This window comes from Mercenaria mercenaria, chromosome 17 (assembly GCF_021730395.1).
Source record: "Mercenaria mercenaria strain notata chromosome 17, MADL_Memer_1, whole genome shotgun sequence".
NCBI classification, from domain to species: Eukaryota; Metazoa; Mollusca; class Bivalvia; order Venerida; family Veneridae; genus Mercenaria; species Mercenaria mercenaria.
The window spans coordinates 69,826,000-69,839,803 of NC_069377.1; the positions used below are offsets into that span (position 1 = coordinate 69,826,000).

The 13,804-nt window shown below is 37.5% G+C and overlaps 1 protein-coding gene across 1 annotated transcript in view; it reads right to left on the reverse strand.

Moving 5' to 3' along the window:
• LOC123536994 (PHD finger protein 21A-like) overlaps window positions 1-13,804 on the reverse strand; it is a 40,888-nt gene that overhangs the window by 11,376 nt on the left and 15,708 nt on the right. Inside the window, exons 3-7 of the mRNA XM_053528550.1 lie at window positions 10,448-10,513; window positions 9,783-9,851; window positions 9,496-9,618; window positions 5,413-5,520; window positions 4,525-4,576 (exon numbers count right to left, since the gene is read on the reverse strand). Of these exons, the coding sequence (XP_053384525.1) occupies window positions 4,525-4,576; window positions 5,413-5,520; window positions 9,496-9,618; window positions 9,783-9,851; window positions 10,448-10,513 (418 nt within the window). The remainder of the gene's footprint in view (window positions 1-4,524; window positions 4,577-5,412; window positions 5,521-9,495; window positions 9,619-9,782; window positions 9,852-10,447; window positions 10,514-13,804) is intronic.

Here is a 13,804-nt window from a genome sequence, read left to right on the forward strand (position 1 = left end):
TTTCCTATCTACAATCAAGAAACCCCATGGGGCGGGGTCAATTTGACCCCGGGGGTCATGATTTGAACAAATTTTGTAGAAGTCTACTAGGCAATGCTACATGTCAAATATCTAAGGTCTAGGCCTTCTGGTTTATTTTTAGAAAATTTTTGAAGATTTTCCTATGTAAAATCAAGTGACCCCTGGGGCGGGGGTCAATCTTGACCCCGGGGGTCATGATTTGAATGAATTTCGTAGAGGTCCACTACGCAATGCTACATGTCAAATATCTAAGCTCTAGGCCTTCTGCTTTATTTTTAGAAAATTTTTGAAGATTTTCCTATGTAAAATCAAGTGACCCCTAGGGCGAGGTCAATTTTGACCCCGGAGGTCACAATTTGATCAAATTTTGTAGAGGTCCACTAGGCAATGCTACCTGTAAAATATCTAAGATCTAGGCCTTCTGGTTTATTTTTAGAAATTTTTTGAAGTTTTCCTATGTAAAATCAAGTGACCCCTGGGGCAGGGTCAATCTTGACCCCGGGGGTCATGTTTGAACAAATTTTGTAGAGGTCCACTACGCAATGCTACATGTCAAATATCTAAGTTCTAGGCCTTCTGGTTTATTTTTAGAAAATTTTTGAAGATTTTCCTATGTAAAATCAAGTGACCCCTGGGGCAGGGTCAATTTTGACATCGGGGGTCATAATTTGAACAAAGTTTGTAGAGGTCCACTAGGCAATGCTACATGTAAAATATCTAAGCTTTAGGCCTTCTGGTTTATTTTTTGAAAATTTTTGAAGATTTTCCTATGTAAAATCAAGTGACCCCTGGGGCGGGGTCAATTTTGACCCCGGGGGTCATGATTTGAAAAAAGTTTGTAGAGGTCCACTAGGCAATGCTACATGTCAAATATCTAAGCTCTAGGCCTTCTGGTTTATTTTTAGAAAAGTTTTGAAGATTTTCCTATGTAAAATCAAGTGACCCCTGGGGCGGGGTCAATTTTGACTCTGGGGGTCATGATCTGAACAAATTTTGTAGAGGTCCACTACGCAATGCTACAGGTCAAATATCTAAGATCTAGGCCTTCTGGTTAATTTTAGAAATTTTTTGAAGATTTCCTATATAAAATCAAGTGACCCCTGGGGCGGGGTCATAATTTAAACAAATTTTGTAGAGTTCCACTAGGCAATGCTACATGTCAAATATCTAAGCTCTAGGGCTTCTGGTTTATTTTTAGAAAAATTTTGAAGATTTTTTATGTAAAATCAGTCGACCCCTGGGGCGGGGTCAATTTCGACTCCGGGGGTCATGATTTGAACAAATTTTGTAGAGGTCCACTAGGCAATGCTACATGTCAAATATCTAAGCTCTAGGCCTTCTGGTTTATTTTTAGAAAATTTTTGAAGATTTTCCTATGTAAAATCAAGTGACCCCTGGGGCGGGGTCAATTTTGACCCCAGGGTCATGATTTGAACAACTTTAGTAGAGGTCCACTAGGCAATGCTACATGTCAAATATCTAAGCTCTAGGCTTCTGGTTTTTGAGAAGAAGATTTTTTAAGATTTTCCTATGTAAAATAAGTGACCCCTGGGGCGGGGTCAATTTTGACCCCAGGGTCATGATTTGAACAAATTTGGTAGAGGTTCACTAGGCAATGCTTCACACCAAATATCTAAGCTCTAGGTTTTCTGGTTTTTTGAGAAGAATATTTTTTAAGTTTATCCTCTCGGTTGCCATGGCAACCAGAGTTCTGCATGGAATTCAATTCTTTGAACAATTTTTAAAGAAGACCATCCAAGGAACATCCCTGTGAAGTTTCATCAAAATTGGCCTGTTGGTTTAGGAGGAGATGTTGTTTAAAGGAAAGTGTAGACGGACGACGGACGTACAACGGACGGACGCCGGACGGTGAGCGATCTCACCCTGAGCACTTTGTGCTCAGGTGAGCTAAAAATGGGATCGGATAATTGGCAGTCTGGATCGGTTCAGATCAGCTCGGTTAAGTTCAGTTTTGGGCTCGGGTTTAATAGCGGGTTAAAATAAATGTGGAAGTTTTAGAATTGATTATTATGATATAGAACTTTTTGACTTAAGAATACAAATTAATTTAAAGTTTGGCGTGGGAAAATACTATTTAAAAAGCTGATGTATTTATACCTGGATCGACTATTAGTATAGTTGTTTTTTTCTGTATAACCTTGTAAACAAGAGCTCGTCGAACACGAAATGCCCCCCTGGATGCATTTAGTAATTGCACAAGGAACAAATTATATGCTCACTTATGCATGTGGTTCAAATTTGAAGGCTGCAGCTTGAAAAATGTGAAAGGTCACTAGGTCAAAATCAAAGTCAAATTTTATTTCGGAACACAAAACTATGCAAGTGATCCAAATTTGAAGCCTGTACCTTCAGAAATGTGAAAGTAGGTCACTAGGTCAATCTCAAGATCAAAGTTAATTTCAGTACACAAAACTATGCTTGTGGTTCAAATATGAAGGCTGTAGCTTGAGAAATGTGAAAGTAGGTCACTAGGTCAAAATCAAGGTCAAATTTTATTTTGGAACAAAAAACTATGCATGTGGTCCAAATTTGAAGTCTGTACCTTCAAAAATGTGAAAGTAGGTCACTAGGTCAATAACAAGGTCAAAGTTTGTTTCAGTACACAAACCTATGCATGTGGTCCAAATTTGAAGGCTGTAGCTAAAGAAATGTGAAAGTAGGTCACTAGGTCAAGATCAAGGTCAACTCATGTCAAGGTTCATCTTGCCACTCAAAACTATACATGTGGTCCAAATGATGTAAGTTATAGACATGAATATTCTAAGTTTTTCCCTATACAAGTCTATATGAACCATGTGACCCCTGAGGCGGGGCCTATCTGACCCTACAGGGATAATTTGAACAACCTTGGTAGAGAACCACTAGATGATGCTACATTACAAAATATCAAAGCCATAGTCTTTGTGGTTTGGACAAGAAGATTATCAAAGTTTTTCCCTATATAAGTCTATGTAAACCATGTGACCCCCAGGGTGGGGCCATATCTGACCCTTGGGGAAAAATTTGAACAATCTTAGTAGAGGACCACTAGATGATGTCATATACAAAATATCAAAGCGCTAGGCCCTGTGGTTTTGGACAAAAGGTTTTTCAAATTTTTTTCCTATGTAAGTCTATATAAACCACGTGACCCCCGGGATGGGGCCATATTTGACCCCAGGGAAATAATCTGAACAATCTTGGTAGAGGACCGCTAGATTTTGCTACATACCCAATATCAAAGCCCTTGGCCCTATGGTTTTGGACAAGAAGATCAGAAACTGTTTAACTGTTCCTGGCCAATGCGACCTTGACCTTTGACCTAATGACCTCAAAATCAATAGGGGTCACCTGCTGGTCATGGCCAACCTAACTATCAATTTTCCTGAAACTAGGCCCAAGCGTTCTACAGTTATTGCTCGGAAAACATTTAACTGTTCCTGTTCACTGTGACCTTGACCTTTGACATACTGACCTCAAAATCAATAGGGGTCATCTGCTGGTCATGACCAACCTGCCTATCAACTTTCGTGACCCTAGGCTGAAGCGTTCTTCAGTTATCATCTGGAAACCGTTTAATTGTTCAGGGTCACTGTGACCTTGACCTTTAACATACTGACCTCAAAATCAATAGGGGTCATCTGCTGGTGATGACCAACCTCCCTATCAACTTTCATGATCCTAGGCCCAAGCGTTCTTGAGTTATCATCCGGAAACCGTTTTACTATTCAGGGTCACTGTGACCTTGACCTTTGGCATACAGACCTCAAAATCAAAAGGGGTCATCTGCTGGTGATGACCAACCTCCCTATCAACCTTCATGATCCTAGGCCCAAGCGTTCTTGAGTTATCATCCGGAAACGGATTGGTCTACATTCCCACCCACCGACAGACCGACCGACCTACATCTGCAAAACAATATACCCCTCCTTCTTCGAAGGGGGGCATAATAAAACCGAGCGTGAAAAACTGCTTACTTTCTCAATCTATGCAACCAGTGTGATGTTACACAATAACATCTGAATAATTTGAACAGTTTTGGTAGAGTTGCCAAAAGATAATCTGTGTAGCTTTATTTCAAAATGGACTGGCAGTTTCCGACAATATTTTTTTTAAGTTTCAATTATACATATGTAGGGAAAAGTTACCAAAACCTCTGGAAGCCATGCATTTTTGACACATCCACCTGATTTGAACAATATTGGTTGAGGGTCACCCAAGCAAATTTGTGAGAAATCTTTTCAAAGTTGGACTTGGACATTAGGAGATGGCTTTTCTATTTTCAACTCTGGCATCAGTATGTTCAATTGAACGAAAACCATATATAACATTTTGAAAGAGAACATTACTGTGAAGTTTGCTCGATATTTACTGAGGGTTAAGCATGTTGTTTAAAGAAAAGTGTGGATGCCGTATGGACAGTGAGAGATCACAACAGTGCACCCTTGATACTTTATGCTCAGGTGAGCTAAAAACTCCAATATCAAACTGACAAAATCTTACCCCTGATTGAATCTGGAGGCACAAGGTCAATGCATGCCATAAAGTCCAATTTCTGCAACACAGAAATAATAATCATAACTATATATTTACATTCATCCTATTCTTTTCCATTGAAAATTATGATGCTCATTTCATATGAACAGCAAGAGAAGGCGCAAAATTTACGTCATCGCTGCTTAGTGAAAATCGACCGCTGTTTTGACGACGTCCGCGTATAGTCAGGGAGAATGTTCCTTAAATGACGTTGCAGTTATTCTGTGTGTTGAACGGAATGGCCGGGAAGCTGATTTTAATGTTAAATGCCACAAAATATGTGCAATTTAGAATATTATCTTGTTTACAAATGGAAAGGAAATATAATGTAAGTATAAGAAATAAAACTATTTTTTCGGTGTTCATGCGAAATGAACGACAGAATAGGATCGGCAAATTAAACATGAATTGCTAGCGCGATTTGCCAATTTCGCATGAACACCAAAAAAATCATTTCATTTCTTAAACCATCATGCAAAATTTTCAATGTTTTACTTATTTCTGTCCATTTGTGAACAACTGCTGTCGAAGCTGTGTTTAATGACCACCTTCATATAAATATCAACATGTTCTCCTCCAGTTTCCCTTAAATTTGCTTCTTATCAAAGATCAGTTTTCATTTCCCAAACAAGTGTTTCTACACAGGTTGGACTGGACTTCAAAATGAGTCATCACTTGCAAGATGCATCTTCGTTTTGCCCAGAAAAATGCCTAATTTAGTCATGTTCTTTTGGCTACTTTATGATTCTTGTCTTATGAAATTGCTCAACTGCGTAAAATATGACTGGGCAACATTGGTTGCAAGCGCGTAGACTCAATTTTTCATTTTTACTTTAGTATCAGTACGTACTCTACCTTCTTCAGTTCTCTTGCCCTCTCCAAGGAAGGATCTTGGCTTTTAAGTTGTTTTTTCTCTGGTGTTCTGGCTGCAGATTTCTGTCTATTTTGATCGTCAATGCTTTCCTTGATAATGAAATAAAACAATGCAAAAGACTTTGTCTTTCTTTATAAAGTGGGTAACACAAATTTTTATATTTGCATGCTTGTCTGAAGAAAAGTACATTTAAGCTATGTTTAAGGATTCATAATTACTCTTGTTATTATATTTCTTGCAAATATATACAGCAAAATCTTTGCATGGAATCAGACAAGTTTTTTAAAAAACTGTCAAGCCAGGCAATCACATGTAACTTCTACAGAAAGTCAACTCATTTCCTGCAAAAATCAGACATATTTTCTCTCAAAAATACTCCCTGTGGAAATCAGATACATTTTCTCTGTCAGAGAAAGATTCAATTAAAATCAGACTAATTTTCTCAGGGAAATATTCCCTATGGAAATCTCATTTTCCCTGAGAAATATTCAGTGGAAGTCAGATTATTTTTCCCTGAGAAATATTCTCTGTGAAAACAAATGAATGGAGTGTTGCCATGCAATACAAAGTCCCCTACTGGAAGGCACCTAATTTTCCCTACTGCAGTATAACATAATGTACCGATATCTGTTAATGATGTATAAACAATATTGTACTATATATACAATATGTTATAACAAAACTCTTGGATTAAAATGTGTATATATAAAAACCTATAGTTGTTTTCATATAGCATTTTTTTGGGCCGGTTATCAAAAAGGTATCATAGGCTATAAGTTATTTATAGTATATAAAAAAAAACAATCTATATAAGTCCACAAAAAATTCTTTACCAGGTAGAGATAGGTCAAAATACACCTTAAAATTGGATGTAACAAGCATGTTGTACCATAGAAAACTGGTCTCAATTTTTCCCTACGGCCTGTAATAAATAAGTTACAACATAAGCTATTTATGGTAACAACAAAGGGACATAATTCTAAAAACAAGAGTGCCTCATGGTGGTGAACATTTGTGCCAAGTTACATCAAAGTCCCTCCATGCATAAAGAAGAAATGCTCCAGACAAAGTCATTCTTGAATTTGGCATTTGACCTCTAAGTGTGACCTTGACCTTAGACCTAGGGACCTGGTTCTTGTGCACAACAATTCGTCTCATGGTAGTGAACATTTATGCAAAGTACATCAAAATCCCTCCATGCATGAAGAAGTGTTCCAGACAAAGTCATTCTTGTATTTGACCTTTGGCCTCTATGTGTGACCTTGACCTTCAACCTAGGGACCAGGTTCTTGCGCATGACACTCCGTGTTATTGTGGTGAACATTTGTGCCAAGTAATATTCAAATCCTGTTTAGCATGACAAAGTTATACACCAGACAGGAAAAATGTCCCACTGACCTTTGATCTTAAAATCCCTTGATGGATGGCAGAGTTCTGGACCGGACAGGAAAAAAAACAACCTACTGACCTTTGACCTCCAATTGTGACCTTGACCTTTGAGCTAGGGGTCGGGGTTTTGACAGGTCACCTCATCATGGGGAACATTTGTGCCAAGTAATATTAAAATACCTTCATGGATGGCAGAGTTATGGACCGGACACGCAAACAGACCCTGTTCATGCCATGTTAACATTTGACTGCCAAGTGTGACCTTGACCTTTAAGCTAGGGGTCTCAAAGTTGTGCATGACACATCATCTTATCAATGGTACATTTGTGCCAAGTAATATTAAAATCCCTTCATGGATGGCAGAGTTATCGACCAGACAGGAAAAAAGCCCTGTTGACCTTTGACCTCCCAATTGTGACCTTGACCTTTAAGCTAGGGGTCCAGATTTTGCACATGACACGTCGTCTCATCATGGGGAACATTTGTGTCAAGTAATATTAAAATCCCTTCATGGATGACAAAAGTTATGGACTGGACACGAAATTGCGGACGGACGGAAGGATGTGCGGCAGAAAGACAAAGGAATGACGGACGGACAGAAAAGCGCATTCCTATAGTCCCCGAAACTAGTTTTCAACCAGTAGAGAACTAAAAAATTTCCAAGAGAAATATTCTGTGAAACTGGACTCATCTTTCTAGAGAAATATTGCTTGGAAATAGTAGAAAACTTTTCAAGTGTTTCATAAGAAGCTGTTTAACAGGTTTTTCTATTTTTTAGCTCTGAAGACACCTAAAGGGCCTTCTTAAAAAACTTAAAAAAGTTCATGACAGGGGGCCATAAGCCAAGGCTTGTAATGATCCATTAAGCAGTTCAAAAGAAGTTGATTGAAGGTTTTTCGTATTTTTAGCTTCAGTGGCCTTTCAACATGTGAACAGGTCCATTCAAGGATGCTACAGACAAATTTTGATGAAAATCTATCAAATGGTTCACAAGAAGAAATGTTTATCTTTTCTCTATCTTAAGCTCTGGATACTCCTACAAGGGTCAAAATAGTCGAAGCAAATTCATCTGAACAAACTTGAAAGAGGTTCATACAAGGATGCTATGGACGAAATTTAGTGAAGATTTATCTACTGCTTCATCAGAAGATGTTTAAAGGCCTTTTTTCTATGTTAAGCTCTGGCAGCCCCCTAAATGGGGCCAAATGAAACTTTGGTGAAAATCCGTTATGTAGTTCATGAGAAAAACTGTTTGCAGATTTTTTCCATTTTTCGCTCCGACGACAAAAAAAAACAAGAGCTGTCGGAGGACAACAACGCTCGACTATTCAACAGCCTTGTCAATTGAATGAATACAAAAGTTGAAAAAGGGGCATAATATTTTAAAAATTGGAAAAAGGCTTATGGAACCTTCACAGTGCTTATCAGCTCATAAAGTGAACAAGTGCGTGAAGTTTCAATCCTTTCCCATAAGTAGATAATGAAATACCAGCTTACATACAAAAACTTAACCAAAAACAGCTAAGTCGAAAAAGGGGCATAATTTTGAAAAAATTGCAATGTAGACTTATGAGACATATACAGTGCATGTCATATCATGACAGTGACCAAGTGTGTGAAGTTTCAATCCATTCCCATTAGTGCATACTGAGATACCAGCTTGCATACAAAACCTTAACCAAGAATTTCTAAGTCGAAAAGGGGGCATAATTTCATAAAAAAGCAAAACAGAGTTATGGAACCTGTGCAATGTAAGTCATTTTATCACAGTGAATAAGTGTGTGAAGTTTCAATCCATTCCCACAAGTCGTTACTGAGATACCAGCTTACATACAAAACCTTAACCAAGAATTTCTAAGTCGAAAAGGGGACATAATTTTGTAAACAAGCAAAATAGAGTTATGGAACCTGTGCAATGTAGGTCAGTTTATCACAGTGAATAAGTGTGTGAAGTTTCAATCCATTCCTACAAGTGGTTACTGAGATACCAGCTTACATACAAAACCCTAACCAAGAATTTCTAAGTCGAAAAAGGGGCACAATTTTGTAAAAAAACAAAATAGAGTTATGGAACCTGTGCAGTGTAGGTCAGTTTATCACAGTGAATAAGTGTGTGAAGTTTCAATCCATTCCCACAAGTGGTTACTGAGATACCAGCTTACATACAAAACCTTAACCAAATCGGGACGCGGACCCGGACGCATGGGTGAGTCCAATAGCTCTACTATTCTATGAATAGTCGAGCTAACAAACAAAATTATGAGATCTAAACAAGATGTTACAGACCAATTTAGGTGAAGATCCTTCAAGCAGTTCTTGAGAAGAAGTTGTTTTAAAGATTTTCTATGTTTAGGTCTGGCAGCCCCTAAAAGCGGTCAAGCCAGACTATTTGAATAAATCCTACAGAGGCACATGCTAGGATAAAACAGACTTTATATGGTGTGATTCGAAACAGCAGTATCAGAGGATAAGATGTTTACGTAAAATGTTGAAGCATGACGCCTGACCATCCACCTGTATTACTAGCTTATATACCCTGAACAAAGTTCAGGTGAGCCAAAAATAATGTTACTAGGGCAGCAGAATTAAATGTGAGGAAGTCTCATCTGAGATCCAGGTGATTTATGGCTGGGATACTGCGGAACACGGAGCTGTGAGACAGACTGTACTCTTACCTGAGATCCGGGTGATTTATGACTGGGATACTGTGGAACACGAAGTGGCGAGACTGGCTGCACTGGTACACTTGACCTTTTTCGTGCTGCGTCAACAAGTTTCTCTTCATTGTTTTGCATGTTCTACAAATGTAAAAAAGATTGCACACAGAACAAAAACTAATAGCAAATGAAATTTCTCCCTTTAACAGCAAATGAAAAGAATAACTTAAAGAAGTTGAATCATAAAACTTGTGTTTGTCTATCAATAAAGTGGTCTATCTAAATTATTTTAATACAAACCATACCTGGTTACTGTTTTTTTTCTTAGACTGTCTTTCCATCAAGTCTTTTCTTAGCTTTTGTACAGCTAATTTCTGCAAAATTAATACAGAATGAATTTAGAAGTACAAAGGATAACTCGAGACAGCCTGTTGCAGATATTCTGTAACAACAATTCATTTAACTGGATTAACCTCAACATTAATCATTCTTCAAATTATATAAATTCAAAATTCCCAATTAATACTTCTTATTTTGATAACTTTTTATTATTAGTTATTTATGGCTTATATATTCAATTTGCCTAATTTGGCATTTGTGTTTTATTTCATAATCACTCTATAGATGCATCTTAAACAATATCCTCACTATATTTTGTCATTGCATGTTGTCGTTTTGTAAATATCTGCATTATAATTGTACCTATTTATATCATATAAGAGTCCCCCAAGGTAGATTAGCCACACTGCTAATCGGGTTACCCCAATATCTGAAAAAAAAGACTACAGTAGACTAGGCTCTGAAGATGCCACCCATGCCCATCACAACTTATGCCTTAAGGAGTACCTTGGTCTTCCTTTAACTGCTGAAGAGCTGTCTTATGACCAAAAATGTAAACTTGTGTCGATGTAACTTAAAGCAAAGCCCAATATCTAATCACAGGTTACGATTAATGGGACAGGAAAGTTACCTGTTTCTGGCTCATTGTCATTATATCTTTCTGTAGATTGTGTAACTGTGTCTTTAGATCATGATCCTGAAAACAAGCAATGAAGAGTACTGTTATAGCATTTCAGATATTATAACTACTAAATGTCAGGAATTTGCTTATACACACACAATATTTGTGAGTCAATGGAAACTGAACATGCACAGTCCCAGTAATTTATCATGGAAACTGTACATGCACAGTCCCAATAATTTATCAAGGAAACTGTACACGCACAGTCCCAATAATTTATTTCATGGCAACTGAACATGCCCTGTCCAAATAATTTATCATGGCAACATGCACTGTCCCAATAATTTATCATGGAAACTGTATATGCACAGTCCCAATAATTTATTTCATGGCAACTAAACATGCACTGTCCCAATAATTTATCATGGCAACTGAACATGCACTGTCCCAATAATTTATCATGGAAACTGTACATGCACTGTCCCAATAATTTATCATGGAAACTGTACATGCACTGTCCCAATAATTTATCATGGAAACTGTACATGCACTGTCCCAATAATTTATCATGGAAACTGTACATGCACTGTCCCAATAATTTATCATGGAAACTGTACATGCACTGTCCCAATAATTTATCATGGAAACTGTACATGCACAGTCCCAATAATTTATTTCATGGCAACTGAACATGCACTGTCCCAATAATTTATCATGGCAACTGAACATGCACTGTCCCAATAATTTATCATGGCAACTGTACATGCACTGTCCCAATAATTTATCATGGCAACTGTACATGCACTGTCCCAATAATTTATCATGGCAACTGTACATGCACTGTCCCAATAATTTATCATGGCAACTGAACATGCACTGTCCCAATAATTTATCATGGCAACTGTACATGCACTGTCCCAATAATTTATCATGGAAACTGTACATGCACTGTCCCAATAATTTATCATGGAAACTGTACATGCACTGTCCCAATAATTTATCATGGAAACTGTACATGCACTGTCCCAATAATTTATTTCATGGCAACTGTACATGCACAGTCCCAATAATTTATTTCATGGCAACTGAACATGCACTGTCCCAATAATTTATCATGGCAACTGTACATGCACTGTCCCAATAATTTATCATGGCAACTGAACATGCACTGTCCCAATAATTTATCATGGCAACTGAACATGCACTGTCCCAATAATTTATCATGGCAACTGTACATGCACTGTCCCAATAATTTATCATGGCAACTGAACATGCACTGCCCCAATAATTTATCTTTGAAACTGTACATGCACGGACCAAATAATTTATTTAATGGCAGCTAAACAGGCACTGTCCAATAATTTATCATTGAAACTGTACATGCACAGTCCCAATAATTTATTTCATGGCAACTGAACATGCACTGTCCCAATAATTTATCATGGAAACTGTACATAAATTCAAAATTAAACAAGAGCTCGTTGAACACGAAATGCACCCCTTGATGCATTCAGTAATTGCAGAAGGAACAGAAATTATATGCTCACTGTAAACAAAAGTTCTACCATTCTGGTTTAATATGACTTTGACCTTTAACCTATTAACCTAACAAGAGATTACAGAGTGATCTTGGCGCTATCCACTGAGCCATTTTTGAATGTTCCAAATTTCAAGACTAGCTCATGGTCAAAATTTCATTTTGGTACAAAACAATGTTTATGTGGTCCAAATTTGAAAGCTGTGGCTTGAGAAATGTGAAAGCAGGTCACTAGATCAATTTCAAGGTCAAAGTTCATTTTGGTAGACAGAATTATGCATGTGCTTCAAATTAGGAGGCTGTAGCTTGAAAAATGTGAAAGTAGGTTATAGGTAAAAATCAATGTCAAATTTCAATTCAGAACACAAAAATATGCGTGAGGTTCAAATTTGAAGCCTGTAGCTTCAGAAATGTGGAAGTAGGTCACTAGGTCAATCTCAAGGTCAAAGTTAATTTCGGTACACAAAACTATGCATGTGGTTAAAATTTGAAGGCTATAGCTTGAGAAATGTGAAAGTAGGTCACTAGGTCAATCTCAAGATCAAAGTTCATTTCAGTACACAAAACTACGCTTATGGTTCAAATTTGAAGGCTGTAGCTTGAGAAATGTGAAAGTAGGTCACTAGGTCAAAATCAAGCTCAAATTTTATTTTTGAACAAAAAACTATGCATGTGGTCCAAATCTGAAGCCTGTACCTTCAAAAATGTAAGTCACTAGGTCAACAACAAGGTCAGTTTTTTTCGGTACACAAACCTATACACGTGGTCCAAATTTGAAGGCTGCTGCTACAAAAATGTGAAAGTAGGTCACTAGGTCAAGATCAAGGTCAACTCATGTCAAGGTTTATCTTGCCATTCAAAACTATACAGTCATGTGGTCCAAATTTGAATGATATAAGTTATGGACATGAAGATTCTAAGTTTTTCACTATATAAGTCTATATGAACCATATGACCCCTGGGGCGGGGCCATATTTGACCCTAGAGGGATAATTTGAACAAATTTGGTAGAGAAGCACTAAATGATGCTACATTACAAAATATCAAAGCCATAGTCTTTGTGGTTTGGACAAGAAGATTTTCAAAGTTTTTCCCTATATAAGTCTATGTAAACCATGTGACAGCCAGGGCGGAGCCATATTTGACCCTTGGGGAATAATTTGAACAATCTTAGTAGAGGACCTCTAGATGATGTCATATAAACAAGAGGACCATGATGGTCCTGAATCGCTCACCTGTTCCCACATGACCCAGTTTTGAGTATGACGTCGTTTTTTCTATTATTTGACATAGTGACCTAGTTTTTGAGCTCATGTGACCCAGTTTTGAATTTGACCTAGATATCATCAAGATAAAAATTCTGACCAATTTTCATGAAGATCCATTGAAAAATATGGCCTCTAGAGAGGTCACAAGGTTTTTCTATTATTTGACCTATTGACCTAGTTTTCAAATGTACGTGACCCTGTTTTGAACTTGATTTAGATATCATCAAGGTGAACATTCTCACTAATTTTCATGAAGATCTCATGAAAAATATGGCCTCTAGAGAGGTCACAAGGTTTTTCTATTTTTATACCTACTGGCCTGGTTTTTGACCGCATGTGACCCACTTTCGAAAATGACCTAGATACCATAAAGGTGAACATTCAGACCAACTTCCATGAAGATCTATTGAAAAATATGGCCTCTAGAGAGGTCAAAAGATTTTTCTAATTTTAGACCTACTGACCTAGTTTTTGAAGGCAGCTGACCCAGTTTCAAACTTGACCTATATATCATCAAGATGAACAGTCAGACCAACTTTCATACACATCCCATGAAAAATA